Genomic DNA, 20,250 nt, shown 5'->3' with positions numbered 1-20,250 from the left:
GTGAACAAACGAGCAAGCGGGTCACTTGATGTTAAGTGATTACCGCTACCCATGCACATTTGCAGCACCAGAGGAACTACTAATGCGCTGCTGGCTTTTCAGGAATTTGTTGACCCGCCCGCCCCTTGAATAACCCCATTTTGAAATCCAGTGAAAAAGCCGCCGAAGGGAGTTGATTCCACAATTCGAATAACGAAGCTCACAAAAAAAAACCGACCAAATGCGAGTCGGACTCGCGCACCGAGGGTTCCGTATTCGGGTATTTTTTCTACATTTTGCACGATAAATCAAAAACATTCTGCACAAAAATAAATAAAAATCTGTTTTAGAATGTACAGGTACCCTTTCATACGATACCCCACTTGGTATAGTTATCTTACTTAAAATTTAAACACATTTTAATTTTTTTGTAATGAAGTAACCACAAATTCACGGTTTTCGGATTTATTCCTTTATTTGTGCTATAAGACCTACTTACCTGTTGAATTTCATGATTCTAGGTCAACGGGAAGAACCCTATAGATTTTCTTGACAGACACGACGGACGGAAGGACGGGCAGACAGACAACAAAGTGATCCTATAAGGGTTCCATTTTTCCTTTTAACTAAAAACGCAAAAGTTGCACCCCAGTTCGCACCGAACGCTCGCTCAGAGCGGTATTGTCTCGAGGGTGTGTATTTATTGCTCCGATAGTATTCGAAAGAGCGCGTTCGCGGCAGTGTCTGCGCGTGCGGAGTCGACGGCGTCGCTCGGGCGTATAAAGTTGAACAATGCTGGATCCGCCCTTGCCTGAGGACGAGAGTATGTCCGGCGAATCTCGACACTCCAACATGAATAATAACGAAGAATCTAACTCAGGAGGGGCGAATAAAAGAGCGAGGGAGTCAGACTCTACGAATGGATGGACTTATGTTGGTAGACACGGCAAAAGAAGGGCCAGAACGTACACAGAGAAGAACACTGAAGAAGAAAATACAATAGAAGTGGGAATTTACTCTAAGGAGTCGATTCCAAAACAGTTTCAGTTGGCTAAATTGCTTCGTAGCGAAAATATTACTGACGTCACTAGAATTAGATACGTTAATCCATACAAAGTCCGTATCCAATTTAGTAATATAGAAAGCGCTGAAAAACTGGTTTCGTGTAATACCTTTTTAGAAAAAGGATGGAGAATACAAAAAACTTATGAAGTGGGGATATCATATGGGATAATTAGAAATGTAGAAATTGAGTTACCTGAAGAAGAAATTAAAGAAAACATACGCACAGAACACGAACTAGTGTCAGTGAAAAGACTCATGCGAAGAAATGATGACGAAACTGGATGGTTACCAAGCGAAACAATTCGCCTTGGATTCAAAGGTACGGCAGTGCCTTCATATGTATATGTTTGCGATATGAGAATCCAAATCGAAAAGTATGTTTTTTCAGTCACTCAATGTACCAAATGCTGGCGTTTTGGCCATAGCAAAAATAATTGCCCAAATAAAAAAATTGTATGCCCGAAATGTACAGGAAATCACGATAATTGCGAAACTACGAATTTCAAGTGCGTTAATTGCTCAGGCCCACATTGGTCACTGAATAAGTCATGTCCGATCTACAAAAAAGAGAAAAAAATACGTGAAATAATGTCACAGTTTAATGTTACTTTCAAAAAAGCTTCAACAATGTATGCTCCGCCATCTCCGCCGAATCAAAAAGATTTTCCCAAATTTGCATCCTGTGATACTGACCTATCTCATGCCGAATCTATGGAATCTCTACCTCGAAGAAGCTATGCCGAAGCTGCTAAAGAAAATTATAGTGATGAACCTAAACCTACAACTTCTCGTCGAGATGAATCCAACAAGAAGAAAAAGAGGAAAGGTAAAGAAAAGAAAGATAGGGAATTTGAAGAGGATGATTTTTGGAACAGAAGAGGAGATACGAAAGACAATCTTGCACAAAGTGGAGATGAAGAGACAACTAAAAAGAAAGCCTCCTGTGCTGAACTACTTGAAAGAATTGCTGAAATATTATTTATGAAGTCATATTCTATAACGAAGAAGACTGTAGAAGTGTTAAAACTAATATGGGAATGGTTTTTAACTTTTGCTGAAGATAAATTTCCTAGCCTTGCTCTAATTAAACAATTATTTAATAAATTTAATGGAAAGTAGTCTAAAAATAATTCAATGGAATGCTCAAAGTATCAAAAACAAATTAGTCGTATTTAAACAATTGTTAAATCAAGAGAAAATTCATATCGCAGTTGTATGTGAAACATGGTTAGATGTCGATACAAATTTAAATATTTATGGTTACGAATGTTTCCGACAAGATCGGTGGGATGGCTATGGGGGCATTGCAGTTTTTATTCATCGATCTGTTAAAGCAAAAACAGTTCCCATATTAAATACGAGTAATACAGGTATCGAGTTAATGCATGTTAAAATTTATAACTGTCCAGTTTTAAAAGATATAATTGCTGTATACTGCCCTCCTTCTATTAGAACAAGTCAGAGTGATTGGGAATTTGTGTTATCTATTGTGGATAAAGATAGCTTAATTTTAGGTGATTTTAACGGCCATCACTCCAACTGGTCTAATAGGACGGATCTTCGAGGTACTCAAATATGTGATGCTTTATTTGAAAGCAACTTTGTCACATTAAACAATCTAGAGTCGACACGTGTTAAGCTCGTTAATGGTAGGTTACAAAAATCTGCTCCTGATTTATCGATTGCATCTCTAAATTTAGCTCTCAAATTAAATTGGAATGTGTGTAACGAGTCACTAGGCAGTGATCACCTAATTATTAAAATTGCAATAGACTTTAATCCATCATTTAAGCCCACTGTAAGAAGAAATTTTAGAAAAGCGGACTGGCCGAAATATAGGGATTATCTGGATAATATTTTTTCTCACTTTATCCTACCCCTCGACCCCCAAGAAGCATATGATCTTTTTATTAATCATTTGATTGAAGCAGCAGATAAATACATACCTATTATTAAAATTAATGAGAACCCTGCTAAAAAATTTACCCCTAGGCATTATTGGAATGCAAACTTATCAAAAATAATTGCTGAACGTCGGTTGGCGCTTTCAAAATTTCGAAAAAACCCTACCCCAGCTAATTTAGATATACTTCAAAACAAGATTAAGGAATCCCAAAGATTAATACGAAGGGCGGAATCATTGTCTTGGCAGAAAGATTGTTCGTCGCTTGATGAGGTTTCAACCGCTAAAGAAATGTGGGATCGCATGCGCTGGTTTAAAGGTCACAGAGTTTCGAGGCCCTATATTGATAACGAAAATGCTAATTCTTTTTTAAAATCTTTTACCCCCGACTATGTTTCCCTACCAGCCCCTATTTTTAATATTAACAACCCACAGTTAGAATGCCCTATATCCATATGTGAAGTGGAAAACTCAATCAAATCTAAAAACACAGCTCCTGGATGTGATAGTATATCGTACTCTATGATACGGAATTTACCCAAGAAGGGACTGCTTATTTTGTTGCAGCTATATAATTTGTTTTTTTCACTTAATGTAGTTCCATGGCAATGGAGGGATATAACAATAATTGCAATACCAAAACCAGGCAGAGACCCTAATTTAAGCTCATCTTTTAGACCAATCTCACTAATTTCCTGTTTGTGTAAAACATTTCATTCAATTATACATAAAAGGTTAGAGTGGTATTTTGAACATAATAATCTTTTCTCCGAGGCTACAGTAGGGTTTCGGAAAGCTAGATCATGTCACGATAGTTTAAGTCGATTGGTGTCTACCATACAGATGGCTTTCTCCCATAACCAAACAACTCTTGCCTGTTTTATCGATATAAATAATGCGTATAATAATGTCAATATAACAATGCTTTTGAAAACATTACACGATCATGGTGTTGGTGTGAAGATATGTGATTATTTATGGAATTTCCTTAACGAGCGACGACTTAAAATTCGTATTCATGACGATGAAATAAGCAGAACTGCTTGTTTAGGATTAGCACAGGGAGATCCCTTGTCTCCGCTATTGTTTAATGTGGCAACAATACAGATATGTCAACAGATTCAGTCCTTGCACAGTGTCAAGATATCGCAATTTGCTGATGATTATGTAATTTACTATTCAGATAAGAATCTCACTCGTGCTCAAAACGAAGTACAAATAGCACTAGAATTATTTAATAAGTTAATCAATAATTTAGGTCTTGACATTTCTCCAGTTAAAAGTAAAATTTGCTTATTCTCGAAAGGTAGAAGACAAAGTGCTATACACCTTGAGGTCGATAATTGTCAACTAGAACTTGTGGAAAATGTCAAGTACCTTGGGCTTTGGCTTGATCGCTCGCTACGTTGGAGTAAACATATAAAGGAGACTACCCAAAAAGTTTTACGATTTTTAAACATTTTCAAAATTTTAACAGGGTCTAGTTGGGGTGTCCACCCTACGCATTTACGACGTCTTTACATTTCTATTATTCGGAGCAGGTTAGACTACGGAAGTTTTTTGTACGATAACGCCGCGAAATGTCATCTAAAGAAGCTGGATATGGTACAAAATCGAGCCATGCGAATAATAGGAAACTTCATTAAAACGACACCCATACATGCTATGGAAAGCGAGCTGTTTCTACAACCGCTGTATATTCGCAGACGTTACTTAGCGGGCAAGTTTTGGTTTAAAGCTAAATCTTTTCATAGTAATAAGGTGATAGACCTGCTGAGTGAATTATCTCAATTATGTGAAACCCCAAGTAATTGGTTAAATAAACGTAAACCTCTATTAGTAATGATTCATCAAGAACTAAATTCTGTCCCCATATATAGAAGTAGACAACTAGAAATGTTTTCCCTGGAAACTTGGGTGAGCAACTTGAATGTTAATGACTTTGTTAGATGTGATATTCCCTCTATTAATAAACCTAAAAAAGAGTATACTGCACACCAATTAAAAACAGTAGTCGAGCAATTTCTTGCAAATTCTTATAACAGCTTTTACCCAATTTACACAGATGGATCAAAAGAATACGACGCATCTGGTGCTGCAGTTTATGATGAGCTCACTAATAGCTATTCTAAATTTAAATACGATCAAAACCATTGTATAATGGTTATTGAACTATTGGCTATTTCAGAAGCGTTGTCATACATTGAATCAGTTGATGTCAGCAGGATTGTTATCCTTACCGATTCGAAAAGTGCCCTGCAGCATTTGGCTCGATGCACCTCGACTTATCGAGGCTCCCCGATTGCCTACAAAATTATAAAACAAATCTTGGATTTTAATTCAGGATCTAAGTCTGTTTATTTACAGTGGATTCCATCGCATGTTGACATTACCGGCAATGAAAAGGTGGACACCCTTGCTAAACAAGCCTGCCTCGATGGTGTGAACATGGCACTAGAACCTTTTTTTTCAGATCTTATTTGGCATGTAAGAGTGAGGTGTTATTCTCTCTGGAACGAGTATTTTGATGAGCGATCCAGGGAGAAGGGCATTTGGTACAGGACGATGCAGTCCCAACCATGGAGGTTTTGTTGGTTTGATAAATACAAAACCAGTCGATCAGACCTAATTACAGCTTTTAGGCTTCGCTCCGGACACATTCCTACTAATAAATTTGCCTTTCTCATGAAAAAGTCAGATTCTTCCAATTGCTCCACGTGTGGAGTAATTGAAGATATTTACCATGTGTTGTTGGAGTGTGTTCGGAATGAATCGTTTAGGTTAAGCTTATGTAATATTTTTGATTTAAATTTTAATATTTTTGATTGTGTTACGTTTCTTTCATTTCCTGCGTGTGATCAAGCTAAATTACTATATAAGTTAAGTAGAATATTTTTTAAGATTCGAAGTAAGTAAGTTAATGTAAGTGTGAAGTTGATTGTAAATAATAAAGCGACATAGTCACTTAGTGACTAAGCTTTTTAATAAAGAGTTAAAAAAAAAAAAAAAAAAAAAAAGTTGCACCCGTAATCACAGCCCTTTGCGTAGTCGATCAGAATAATTAATTATAATTATTATAGCCATGTATCGACCCCCGTACTCTAATATTTACAATGGCAGCCAGTGTCACTGTATACAGGCCGCCCAATTGGTCGGCGCTCAGAGTGTTTGGTAAACAAGTATCGTTCTATCCCGGCCCAAGTATTTATTGTTCTTACAGTCCTTCACAAACATCACAAAACTCCCAAAGCCGTATATAGAAAAACAATCTCTAACACGTATAATTAATGCACACTATGATCAATTGATGTTTTTCAATCAATCATTTGGTGCTGCGGTGCTGGGTGCGGTGTTTGGTTTGATTCAAAACATTTGGTCAATGTGTACACTACCATAGGTACGATCGCGATGGAAAAACACAACACACTCACAGCGTATCAAAAATGTCAGCTTAGAGTTTTAGAAAACTTTACAAACACAAGTGTAAATTAAAAATTTATAACACTCCCGACAAGTGAAGGTTACAGTAATAACTAGGAAAGAGCTGATAACTTTTAAATAATTGAGCCGATATTCTTGGATTATAGCTAAGAACACTCTCGATCAAGCCACCTTTCAAACAAAAAAAAACTAAATTAAAATCGGTTCATTAGTTTAGGAGCTGCGATGCCACAGACAGATACACACGTCAAACTTATAACATCCCTCTTTTTGGGTCGGGGGTTAAAAACAATCGTCATCATCATCAACTCATCGCCAGCTCACTACCTCATTACGGGTCTCCTCTCAGAATGAAAATAATTAGGCTTAGATCTATAGAGCGCACTTTGACTTTGCTCAGACTTAAATCACTGTTGAAACGAGACAGCGCTATACCGCTGGCATAAATCTGTCTCATATTAACTAAAACTAAGTCTAAGCAAAGTCAGACTCTATAGATTTCAACCTTAGTACCTACCTATATAGATTTACTGTGAGTCTCATCATAGGGGACCGCGACTGTAAAGATGCCCACGCACTCGAACGAACACGCGGCAGTGACGCGCTACGCGGTACGCGCGTTGCGGCTGGAGAGAATATCGTGCGGGGCGCTGCCGCGACGCGCAGTTCAGCTGCAGTTCAGTTCAAGTGCGTGGGCACCTTTATTCGTTGTGTATTTTATCGTTACATTTTATTCCATTTTTACCATTTATAACAAGACTATTGTTTGAGTTTATTTTATACAGTCTTTGTTTATCGTAACCCAACCGCACTTATGCTGAAATGTTTGCTTTATGCCGGTTTTATTAAATCCGCAAAGCTAGGCGTTATCGATTTTATATATCGCGCGGTGCAATTTATTCACTGCTATTATTTTAGCATCCCATTTTGTTAGTTTTACACGACTGCCCAAAAAAGGAGTGTAATGTTTTCAGGGTTCATATGTGTATGTATGTGGGTTTCTTTATTACATCATAACTTCTAAATGCCTGAACAAATTCCTATGCATGGGATATCATTAGAATCCTTACATTATTTCGAATGACACTGGTTATATATTTTTTTTTTGAAAATATTTCGGATGTATGACACCATTTTCAAATGTAAAAGTTTTTTTAAACATACTGTAACTGACTCACGCCTGCCACACTCAGGCTGAGATCTATAGAGCGCACTTTGACTTTGCTTACACTTCAGACATTGTTAAAACGAGATAGCGTTATACCGCTGGCATAAATCTGTCTCGTTCTAACTGAAACTTAAGTCTCAGCAAAGTCAAAGTGCGCTCTGGGACTTTGTCTGTGTCGGTGTTAGCTGGCGGGCGTGCTCTGCCTTTTTGGAGTGTTTTTTTTGTTAAAACTGACTGGAAAGCGCTCTAAGGGGGTGCCGTGCGTATGTCGGCGAGCGCCGGCACAGACGGGGTCCATACTTGTATAGTTTATCTAACTTGTTACAAATAACTACAAACTTGACATTGGCTGATCTTTGTAAAGCCAGACGAGAGAAAAAAAAAAAGTGCGCTCTATAGATTTCAAACTCAGTGAAGACTTTGCTGATCTGAAGACTGCAGCCAAGCACAATCTCACGACTTACGAGTAGGCAAGATATTGTAGATAATAATGCGCCTGTTAAACTAATAATGCCTCATGTAATATAGGCAGCATTGTGGTATATTGCCAGTTGAATGATCCATTGATGATGATATCCATTATCTGTCGTTTGGTAGCACCGAAATTAATATTGCCACATATTAATAATGTTTCGCTGAACCTCTTCGGTTGACGGGACTTAACGTTCGTAATGCCAGGCAAACAATATGTAGTTTATAAGAAAAGTTATGATTAAATTATGATCCCCTCGTCTTCTTCGTGACTATGCGAGCTTTGTTGCCAGAACTTAGTATTAAGTTACAAAATAGTTCAGGTGCTTCGTATAGGTAGGTCAGGCATAGCTCTATGCCTATACGAAGCTAGTAAAAGTATAGTACCGACAGGTCGAGGTGGCAAACGGGGTAGGGACGCCCCGCTCACCCGCTGAGCTCCCGCGCCAATCCGATACGGACTAGAGCGGGCGAGCGACGTGCGGTTATGTGGGAACTGAGACGTCCCCCCACCTCATACCCCGATTGCCATCTCGACCTGTTGTACCTATAGTTAGAAGATGAAATTAATAAAAATGTTTCGCAGAATAATGTCTCTTATAAGTCAAAAAAGTCGAAGCCTATTTAAAATAGGTACCATAGCAGACTTTTTGATTGTATTATTGAATACATAAGGTAGTTAATATAATGGTGCTAATATAATTAATTATGTAAACTCAAAACTTGGGATTGTTGTTATAATACAAAATTCACCTGAGAAAAATTATTATTTCTTAAATTGCCTACTGTTTTGTTTTTTTAGTCCATAATATTATTATAATCATTCCTCCTACATCAATGATCAACCCATCACCGGTTTGTGACTAATGAGTAAGAGTCTCCCAGAATAAGAAAGCTTTATGCCATAGTCCATCTGCATTCTGCATATTGTACAGTACCCTATCTATGCATCTCCTGAATCTTTGCAACAGAAACTGCAGTAAACAAACTCAAATATTCAGAAATTTTGCGAGCACTGATTAAAGACTATTGAGCACTAATTGCTTAGACACAACCCTGATAGATTTTGTAAATAGGTCGGGTGGATACACAAACCCGCTTAATTACTCCGAAAACGGGACGAAAAAGAAAAATCCAGCCGTAGTTTGCCAAGTGCTTGTATTCCCTTTGGTAGTTTTAGCCTTTGATTTTCATGAGATACTGAAGAAAAGAGGTTGTACTCGTATCTAGTATGAGTAAGACTTTGTTTTGTTGTTGTAAACTGGAAAATAGAACAACGTACGCCGTAGACAATATCATGTTACGGTACCCACTCACACCGAACCGTGTTCGCGATTAATCGAATTGATTGAAAACCATTATTTAGGTTTCATTCTTTATACATTGACCGACTGAAGCGAACATGCCGGTGTGCTTTTCTTGATGAATGAAAATATATGAGTCAAAGCAAAATGTGTCCAATATGATAGCTTGGAGAAAAGGGTAGGTAATGTCTACCCTCTGGCTCGAATGTAGAGTATAGAATTTAAAGTTATAGTTAAGTTAACTTATTTATTACTGGTATTTAAGTGAACTTATACGATTTTATGACACTGAAGATGAGTCAAATTACCTTGCAACGTTCTTTTTGTGGCTAGTAGTAGCTCCGTGATGGGCCTCAATGCAGTCGCAACGCGCTGCTCTGCTCTTCGTCGGAGAACATTTCTTAGCTGTGTTTCTCTCCCTCGCCCGCAGCACTGGCCTCCACATACTGAACCTGAGAACAAGAAAATAAGAAAATTAGAATCGATTTCAAGTGAATGCGAGGAAATTTTAAAATTATTCTTGGAGAAAGAAAATAAATATAATTGTTAAGAAATGCAGAAAAATAATAGCACCAGTATCTGAATGATAAAAATTAAATGTTACACTACAGTGTAAAAATATTGGACCTGTTTAATCTCGTTAGGAAGGCGGTCCCAGCTTAACACTGCCAAGGAATATCTTCGATAATAAGATTTCATATTATAATAATGCTTTCTGGAGGAAAGTAAAAGTTCTTAATTATGCGAGGGAAAACAAATAATAATAATTTGTCTTATCAAAATATTTTGTGATACCTAGTCATTTCGATTCTCGTATGGCAAAATACCTAATAAAGTTCCCAGGAAAGATCAAGTTCGAATTATATATCTTTGCCCGAAAACAGAGATTTAAGAAAATTGCTGCGAAAATTCATAATTCAAACCAATCCAATTGAAACTGAAATAATCGTCGTAAAGGTCAAACTAATTAGGTAATACCTACTCATTTATTGAGAGTCTCTACCTAAGTAATTATTCTTTACACTTAGGGGCCAGGGCCCTAGCACACACGATACTTTTGGTATACCTACTGGAGATTGTATGACTGTTGTGTGCGGAGTGGAGTGTGCAAACGCGGCATTGAGCTTCCGAAAATCAACTAAATCGCCGATCGCTGATACTAAAAGTATCGCGTCTGCTATGCTCTTTACTAAAAGTCTTTCATTGTTTTAAAAAAATAAGAGCATAACTTTACATAGTCTTTTATCTACAATATAAAACTTCTAAAGGACTTCGCTTAAGCCTTTTGCCAAGAAAGCTAAAAGGGTAGTAAAGACTGTGTGCAAGTATGTGTGTATAAGTAGGTATAATAATGATAAAGATCGCGTAAGTACAGCAAGTGGGTCGTACAGACCCGCGACAGGTGGTACTGACGAGGGTCAACCCAATCTTTTATTTAGAACACTAAATCATTAAGAGCCTTTAAGACAACTTCAGTTAATAATCACTCTGACTTTTGTAAAATCTCTGAATTTTAGGAAATTATAGAGTTTGTAGAGGATCAGTCTAATTATTGAATTATTAAACACCTAGGTATTTTTTTCAGTTTGTAGACAATCTTTATTTTTTTTTAATACCTATGGATATAATTTCTATTAGGTAAGTAATTTTCGTGGTTATTTTCGAACAAATAAAAATATAATAAAAATAGTAATGATTTTTGATGAGGAAATCATATAAAAGCGTTCAAATCTCGTTTTCCGGAGGGTTGGGTGACCGAGCGTTATTTATTCGCAAGTTTTGGAGCTCTTCCAACAGTAATCAGAGTGGAGAGGCAAGTGATTTTTCTCGGAACAAGTAACGAATGTGAGAACGACGGTTTGTATAGGTCCCACAATGAAAACTACTTTCAAAGAAAGTTTATAGAATTTATTTCGTATATTTTATAAATATGTAATCATTTTTACTAGACTGCGTGTCACTGGATTGTTCTTTTGTGGCACTCTAAACGCGTGGTCGATTTCACTTGCAGCAAAAAATCACCAGTATGTACCAATAAACAAACGACGTTTCATGATTTTTCAAAATTGGAACGCTGCGCTAGAAAATTAAAAAAAAATCACACAATCTCCTCACAAGAAGATATTTTAGAAGCAAGATAAAGCAGTGAACACAATTATAAAAGTAATAAAACTGAGATTAGATACCTGTACTACACAGACCTACTAGCACTCAAAAGATATTTCGATACCAAAAATACTCATTTGCAAATGAATCATTTAGGGCTTGGAAAAACAAATAGCGGAAACGTCGCGTCGAAGAACGTTACACTGAAAACGTCGGCCTTTCTCTGTCTTCATGGTATTCCCATTGCTGATGGTCGGGATTACTTTCCATTAATCACGTAATAGGAGTTTTATTGGGATAATTATAATGCAGTGGGCTCCCAGATCATTCCGCGTATAACTCGACTGACAACGAAATTTCGAATATTACATTCATGGTTAGTATCACGCGGCGTAAGTGCCGATCTAGGGCCAATGGAAAGCGCTAATTCGGACTTCCAAAGTCGGTCATTCAAATGACTGATAATAATATACGCTGTCACTGTTTTACTATCGCGCGTACAATTATTTTTCATACAAGGAACTGTACGAAGATTTGAAACTCGTCCAACTGTTGTGATGCGTCTCCTATACGCGCTCCGATATAAGATATGTTGTTGACGCCTTTTATGATGCCTTTGTACAGTTTCATTGCGCACAATGTTTATAATCCGCGCTGTGCACGTTTTCGCTACGCGTCTTGTGTGTAGAAGTCTTAAAAACAATTTGGCACATTGTCGCAAACAGTGAACGCCCGCTCAAGTTCAAGGCGAGACACTGATGCTACGTAAATTGCTAAGATTGCATCATTCATTACAATTTCAACTCTGCAAGGACGGAATAAAATTTATATTGCAACGCAACTCATTTTCTTTATCTTAAAGACCGCAGATTCAGTTGCCATTGAGAGGATAAAAATATCCAATTTTATTCTTTCAACTGAATTCATCACTACTAGTTTTATGGGTGACTAGCCGATGCCCGCGACTTCGCCCGCGTGGATTTAGGTTTTTCGAAATCCCGTGGGAACTCTTGGATTTTCCGGGATAAAAAGTAGCCTATGTGCTAATCCAGGATATTATCTATCTCCATTCCAAATTTCAGCCAAATCCGTCTAGTGGTTTTTGCGTGAAGAAGTAACAAACATACACACACACACACACACACACACACACACACACACATACAAACTTTCGCCTTTATAATATTAGTGTGATAAAACCAGCATGATATTATAATTTAATTCTGATTAACTACTTATTTTATCTCTACTATTAGGTACATAAAGTTATGTGCACTAATTTTGAGCGCCCACACTTACTGAGACGAAATTTTTGCGGTTTTTAGAGGACTAGAATTTCATACTGGTGAAGCCGACGTCAAAAGTTATGCCTACCTACTGTAATTTAAAAATTACCAAGGGTTTAGATCATTTTTTACTACCCATCAATACACGCAAAACAAGTAGGTGACCTAGTCCAATCTGACGGGACGGTTTGACTTAGGATCAAATACACAAGCCCAACTGAGAATTTCGTTAGGTTTTTGTACAATGAGCAATCATGCCTCGAGTTCAGATTGGACAACTCATTTAGCGCGCATAAAATTAAACTCGATTTTTATACCTATCTCATCATTATGCACTTATACAAATACCTATTACCAGTTAACCACCCCGACTATAAAGTAATTAAGTACAACAGCTGTAGTGCCTATAATAATTGCTACGCGGTCGGCAGCCGGCGCCAAGGTTACGGACGCATAGCCGCAGACTGGGCGGTGCCGATACATCCGACGTCGGTACTTATATCAGTTTATAGTAAAGACTACACATTCAAGGCAATCTATGACATATCGACATGTCTGCTGCTTAGTTTAAATACTTACGTAAATATATATTTATATCCAATGAGTTCAATGCTATTCCTATTATTCTAGTAGTCTAGTATCAATACCACAGTATATACTCTACCTGGCGTGCGTCGTCGTAGACTGAGCGGTGCCAGTCCTTTATCGACCAAATGGTCAATGGTATCCATTAGTATAGATTACAGAGCATTTTCAGGGTTCCGTTCTCGAAGGGTGCCGACGGGACCCTATTACTAAGCCTCCGCTGTTCGTCCGTCCATCCGTCCGTCTATTCGTCCGTTTGTCTGTCAACGGGCTATATCTCGTGAACCGTAATAGGCAGAGAGTTGAAATTTTCACAGAATGTGTATTTCAGAATATTTATTTAATTTTTTTTTTTTAATTTTCATAGCAGCAATTTAGTTTTTTTTAATTATTTGTTGTTATAACGGCAATAGAAATTCACATTTTGTGACAACTCTCTACTTATAACGGTTCACGAGATAGCTCCCTGACAGACAGATAGCCAGACGGACGGATGAACGGACAGGAAGGCTTAGTAATAGGGTCTCATTGACACTGTTCGGGTACGGAACCCTAAAAATTGCTGTAACACAGCATAATATTACTAAACACCATAATATTATTAGGTAGCTGGTATCATCTTATATTATTGAAGTAGTCTCTATCGAAAGATACTATAAATAAAGGCACTAAGAATATATAACCAACAAAACTGCCGTGTGAAAACCCACACACAATGCACGTCTAAGCGCGAGTGTAATGTACAGACAGACCGACGAGCCGACTACACGGCTGAATAGCCAGACAGCCAGACATGAAGAAACGATAAAGTCTGCGACCGGAACCGGCGCCGCGTGGATTTACTCGTTCTAGATAGACTGCACAAAGAGGCGGGCTGACTGAATTCAGTTTAAAATACCTGTGGTTTCTTGATATGTCAAAGAACGTCTATTCATGAGGAACCGTTGTATAAAGCTCATATAATATGAGCTAAATTTCAGTTTTCTGAACATCTCTGACAGACATTCAGACCGAGGTGGTAACACAGCCGTGTTTTACTTTGAGTCGGAGCACTAAAAAATTGTTAATTAATCTCAATGCTAAGCAAATATTTTTGGGACTTGATATAGCAAGACTACTGGGCGTGCGGATGGGATGCTGTGAAAATGTATTATGGTGATCTATGGAACGAAACATGCGCGTCGGGCGCTTGTTGTATTTTGTTTCATAAAGCACCATACATTTTGCCTTCAAAGAGTCTGGTACGCGAACCCGAGGCGTTTTTTCTATATAAAGTCCCTTAGATTATAGTCAAAAAGGTGGCCTATAGGCTATAGATTATTATAGGCTATATTATAGGCTTAGATTATTATAGTTACAATAGCAATGCCGTGAACTGTGGAAATGCTCTGTAGCTTTTTTACAGTTCTTTGTTTTACAAAGATTACGCGCGCGTTCGGTGTGACTTTTGGCGTGAAGTTCCCGTGCTTTGTGTGAGTTTATACTTTTTACTCTAACCTAAGATGTTTCTAGCAGTCAATTTTATACCTAAGATGGAATTTAAAGCTACTCAAAAGTTAAATCATCATAACAGGATGATATAATGTTCTCTCGCTAGAATAATCTTTTATAAGACGCCGTCACAAGTTCTTACGAAAGTCTTCTAAAGTCTTATATTCAAAGTAAGTTCGGAAGCTTAAGTTGGAGCTAATCTACGCTTCACGGATTTCTGTTGAACACGCTTGCGTCTTTAAATCCTTAAAAATATGAAGGATCTTTAAATTTTCTATCGATTTATTAGCCTTTATCCTGGACATAGGTCTTTTGGAGAGCGAGCCACCACACACGATTCTCTGCCTTCCTCATCCACCCGTTTCTCGCCAATTTTTAAGGTCGTCGGTCCCGTATGGTAAATTGACCACAATCATGCCTGACTGAACCGAAATATCTATAAAAGTGCCTACTTATTTAGTAGTGCAAGAGTGGTAGATCGTAAACAAACCAACAATTTCAGTAAAATAAAAAATATACTGTTTTGCTTTATTACCATTTTCAGCTTGTATATCATGATGTCTCCCTATCTAAATTGTATCGTACTTGATACACATATAGAAAGTTAGTTCCTATTGAGGGTTAACAATCAAAATCAAGAACTATTATTATTATAAATAGACAAATTGTAGACAACACAAATCATAATCTTCAAACATAAGAAAGAGCCATAGACCACTGCAACGTATATGGTGTTCATTGTTAAGGTAGAATTATTCATATTGGCCATGCAAGTTTATGTTCCCGAGTTGCCACTGTTGGATACCTAGCTGATAGCAAGGATTAAAAAAAATTTACGAAAACACATAATGTATTCAATTATTCTATTACAATATAATGAGCATCTAAGTAATTGAAACAGTAGGTAGTTAGTGTTAAGTGTGTTTAGTGTCAAACATAAATCTCAAGTTTACGGCAAATAGATCGGCAATAAACTTGTCTTCAACTTGTTTGTGTAGAAAAGACAATCAATGGAGTCGAGTACACGCTCACTGCAATTCACATACTCAAAGGCGAGTACAGAAGTACACAGTACATGGGTACACAGAGATTGGAGATTGGCTCAATTGTTTGTTGGCTGTATTTATGTTTGTTCAATTCGAAATCGGAAATATTGCAAGCTTGATGTAGATATTCCCCGTAGTTCTGTCAATATAACTGATCAACATAACAACTGGGAATAAAGGGACTAGTCACTAGCTAGCATTCTTGGAAATATTCCAAAAAGGATTGATTTTTTTCATAGACGCTTGGCTGCAATCAGACTTTCTGGCAAGTGATGATGCAGCCTAAGATGGAGCGCGCTTGCCTACAAGATGCAATTTGTAAATCACACTGTAACTAAATTAACGAATCACACCCTAGCCTATTGACTATAACTATAGTGAGCCAATATAAAAAACTAGCTGACCTACCCTGATTTCGCTCGAGTAGATTTTCCAAAAATCCTGAGACGTTTTAATTTTTGACCCATGCCCAAATTCCAATTTTCATGAATATAATTGAAAAATGACGGACTTTCATGCACATTTTCATATTCTATTTAACCCATTTGGGGGTAGAATTTCCAAAAATCGTTTCTTAGTGAGTACCTAAAAACTTGCTAACAAAATTTCAACTTTGTAACCCCAGCCTGCCCCAGCGGTTTAGGCTGTGTGTTGATACGAGTAGATCTGTTAATTATGTATGTTAATCAATCAAGACACATCTCTTTATAATGTAGAAGGGTCAATGAGCGTATCAAAAGTTTCATTTCATTTACAGCACTCTCAAAATACTTTAATAGCTACTAGTTTTATAGGATACTCAAATTATTTACAAATTATATTTTTATTTGAGCCTGTTATAATAAAACTCATCTATGATAGGCTTTAATATAAATAACCCTGGCATATCTAGGATCAAGATAATAAAACTTAATCCAGAATCGTAATTTATATCAAACGACACGAAGACAAATGCTCGCGCTTGCCATTTACGCCAACACGGCGATTAAGATAATTTACTGTATTCACAAAACGTGATTCTTATAACCGTCGCTTGCCGGTAAAGTGGGTGTTAGAGGACTGTGTTCCGTAGGCTATCTGTAATTGTGCCTTCGTGTTGATAAATGGAAACACTCCAGAGAAAATCAACTGTTATTCCAGATGCAAATTGGTATATTCAATCTGCCACATGTAAATAGTATGATTATAAACATAAACATTTATGTAGTTTCAACGTCAAATTATTTTAGGTTATCCAATTGTCCATATAAAGACATTTTAAGCACAATTTACTGAAATATTTTTTTTTTACTTTGTACCAAAAGTTGTAAAAAAAGAAAAAAAAGAAATATAAAAATTGACAAGCGAAGCACATTTTTAAAACATCTCTATCCATTGATAAAGGAAAAGTGTCTCTACCAGTGACCCTTAGTTGTGGGAGAGGTTGTAAAGGAAGAAGAGTTGGTACAACGAAGATAAAAGGTGAATACACAGATTTCAAATTTATTTTCGCAAGAATTGATTAACTTTTTCATATTAGAAAAGTTAGGTAAATTCATGATTCAGTTACTGGTAATTCTTATTACTAATTTTATTATGTCATTTTAAGTAGGTAACGTGTTTTAGTTTTACGTTACACTAGGTATTCTCGTAGGTAATCATTTTGCCACAGAACCCTAAGGAATATATATGAGAATGAGGAAAGTGGGCAGATTGGAATCTCCCAAATATTTTATTTTGATGATAAGCTCTAAAGTGCAGTAAAACTGAAATAGACTATCAACGCTATTCTAATACATTTATGATAACTTAACCAACACATGGCCGTGTCAGGCCGCATTTTTGTGGATGTTCCTATAAAACTGCTCTTTACACGCGCTTTTATTGTTTTTCTATTGATATTGGTGAGATCGTGCTCATCGGCATGCGGCCTACAACTTTAGTAGATAAAGATAAAAGCGGTCATCGTTATGAGAGCTGGCCCAAATTAAATTGGGTTTAGTAGTCTAGGCCTAAGTGCGAGTAGTAGTACAATTATGTATTTTTAATGGAAGGTACAGATTGTGGCATTCTTCAACTTCACAAAATAAAGAGATATTTGCAATATCTCTTTACAAGCTTTATTACGTATTTCAACTGCAACTGAATTTTAGACCAGTTCCTGCCAACCGATTGTGCTAAAATTTGGAACACATATTATATAACTTATTACACATATTATACAACAATGCAGTGGAAGTGGACGTCTTTCGGTTGACAATGATGATGAAATAATGAATCAACTCGTAATCAAACTCTCGAACTCATGCCTGGAATGAAACTACGCGCCACTTTATAAGCAAAGCAAAGGTGGTGATATAGTGCTATATGGATATCATACACATTAGGTACTATTGCATTCAAGAAATACAGGTCTGTACCTACATTGAATTTATTTCAAACAAAAAGTGAGCAACGAAGCAGCATAGAACTGGCAGAGCTTTTATTAGACAGCCAGTATTAAATAATGACCGCCACAGGTTTTAATCAACGTGCAACGGCGCGAATGCGGCATGCGGATATATACGGACGTATGTGTGAAATATCAATGCAGATTTCCACTGTGCCCTCGATTTTACTCCAGCGGCCATCTGCACTGTCTGCATCAGCGTTGAGCGTTCCCCTTTTATATTTTACTCGTGCGAGTATATCGGACGATGCTAGGCGGGGGATAAAACAAAAATTGGCAGTCAGTGGGCAACAACGGCAGTGAAAATTTAAAACTATGAAATAATAATGTTTTTTTTTGGTTTTTCAAATTAATTGTACCTACTAGCAAAACAATTTCATTATTTGTATTTTACATTTCTATCGCCGCTATTAACTAACATTGCCATGTAGTTTACCTTAGTACCTTGAAGTTTTTACCCATTCTTAAATCGCCCAACCTGAAGAAGTTTCTAAAATCAAATATTCAGCTTTAGTTCATGGGATATACTTATAACTTATACTCGTGATATGTCTCAGAATCAGATCTATCATTTAAACTTGTCCCAATTTGTGAGGGTATTGAAAGACAAGATAAAATCGAAAACTAACGCTGAAATATTAGAATATAAAATTGCTTTTCTGTCACTTGATATATTTTAATGTTGTCGTTATTCTATATTCATGAGCCCAAGATTCTATTTCATTTGGCATCCCCCTCGATACAATAGCAAACAAAATTTTTGGAGACCTCCACTTTTTTTGATGTAACAACATCCGTTAAACAATTTTTTTCGTATAAAATATAGTCTATGTCACCCGGACCTTTACAACGACACTCTTCATCAAGATGGGCCCAGTAGTTTAGGCACTTCGGTGGAACACACAGAATCTGGATACAAACATACATACATAGATTGCTAAAATCATAACCCTTAAGCCAAAAGGCTTTGGCGCAGAAGGGTAAAAAGCCAATTCGCTTTCTACCTAAATGAGTAAAAGTACTTGCAAAAGATAGTGCTTATTTTCCCTTTAATCCAACTCTATTACGGGTACAATAAATTTATATAGGTATAAGGCTTTAAAAGAAAATATCCCCCTAGGTAGGTACATCTCTCACGTCGTCGTCGCATCGCCTGATTACGGGATCTCCAAGAACCTTTTCTTCGGTGAAATAAGGTGAAGTACTTATAAAAATATGACGTCTCTAGTATAAAGTGTCGGATAAAATTGCTCTAAGGTGTATTAGATTCGATTTCGCTTGGAAATATAATAATTATAAAATATATTTATAATATTAAAATATATTTTATAAATCCGAATGTGTTAATTTGTTTGTATTTTGCTTTCTAATGTCTCAACTACCTACCTACTCAACCTACTATAATAGGCACGACGCTTAAACACCTGAAGGAGGACATAGCACATATTATTTAGATTTAAACCGGGGCAAAAGGGCTACCATTCGACCCGAAGCTGCGGGTAAAATATTAGTACATATTTCAGTAATCTGTATACTTTCAGAAAATTTAAGTAAATAAAAAAACTACTTTAAGGAAAATGTTTTTCTACTCCCTAAAACTCGCTATTTAATTACTCATTTAAACATAGGTTAATTAATCTGAACAATACTGATAATGATTTAATATTCTGTCATTCGGTAAGAATGCAAATGGTTTAAATACTACAAGTGTAAATTAAAAATTTATAACACCCCCGACAAGTGAAGGTTACAGTAACTAGAAAAGAGCTGATAACTTTCAAACGGCTGAACCGATTTCCTTGGATTATAGCTAAGAACACTCTCGATCAAGGCACATTTCAAACAAAAAAAAAAAAATTAGATTAAAATCGGTTCATTAGTTTAGGAGCTACGATGCCACAGACAGATACACAGATACACACGTCAAACTTATAACACCCCTCTTTTTGGGTCGGGGTTAAAAACGTCCGAGAATTT

At 36.8% G+C, this 20,250-nt stretch overlaps 1 protein-coding gene and 1 long non-coding RNA gene across 3 annotated transcripts in view; both read right to left on the bottom strand.

Moving 5' to 3' along the window:
- Positions 1 to 20,250, bottom strand: part of LOC123864779 (division abnormally delayed protein) — a 150,356-nt gene that overhangs the window by 38,676 nt on the left and 91,430 nt on the right. For both annotated transcript variants that reach the window (XM_045905449.1, XM_045905448.1), the window contains exon 2: positions 9,640 to 9,783. In XM_045905449.1, the coding sequence (XP_045761405.1) occupies positions 9,640 to 9,783 (144 nt within the window). The remainder of the gene's footprint in view (positions 1 to 9,639; positions 9,784 to 20,250) is intronic.
- LOC123864839 lies at positions 10,426 to 18,279 on the bottom strand. The gene is made up of 3 exons (XR_006795849.1): positions 18,267 to 18,279; positions 14,073 to 14,079; positions 10,426 to 10,520 (listed from the first exon to the last, which is right to left on the bottom strand). It is a non-coding gene; the product is annotated as an uncharacterized LOC123864839 (long non-coding RNA).

This window comes from Maniola jurtina, chromosome 4 (genome assembly GCF_905333055.1).
Source record: "Maniola jurtina chromosome 4, ilManJurt1.1, whole genome shotgun sequence".
NCBI classification, from domain to species: domain Eukaryota; kingdom Metazoa; phylum Arthropoda; class Insecta; order Lepidoptera; family Nymphalidae; genus Maniola; species Maniola jurtina.
Note: the sequence above shows the minus strand (reverse complement) of the source record. Positions and strands in the feature narration are given on the sequence as shown.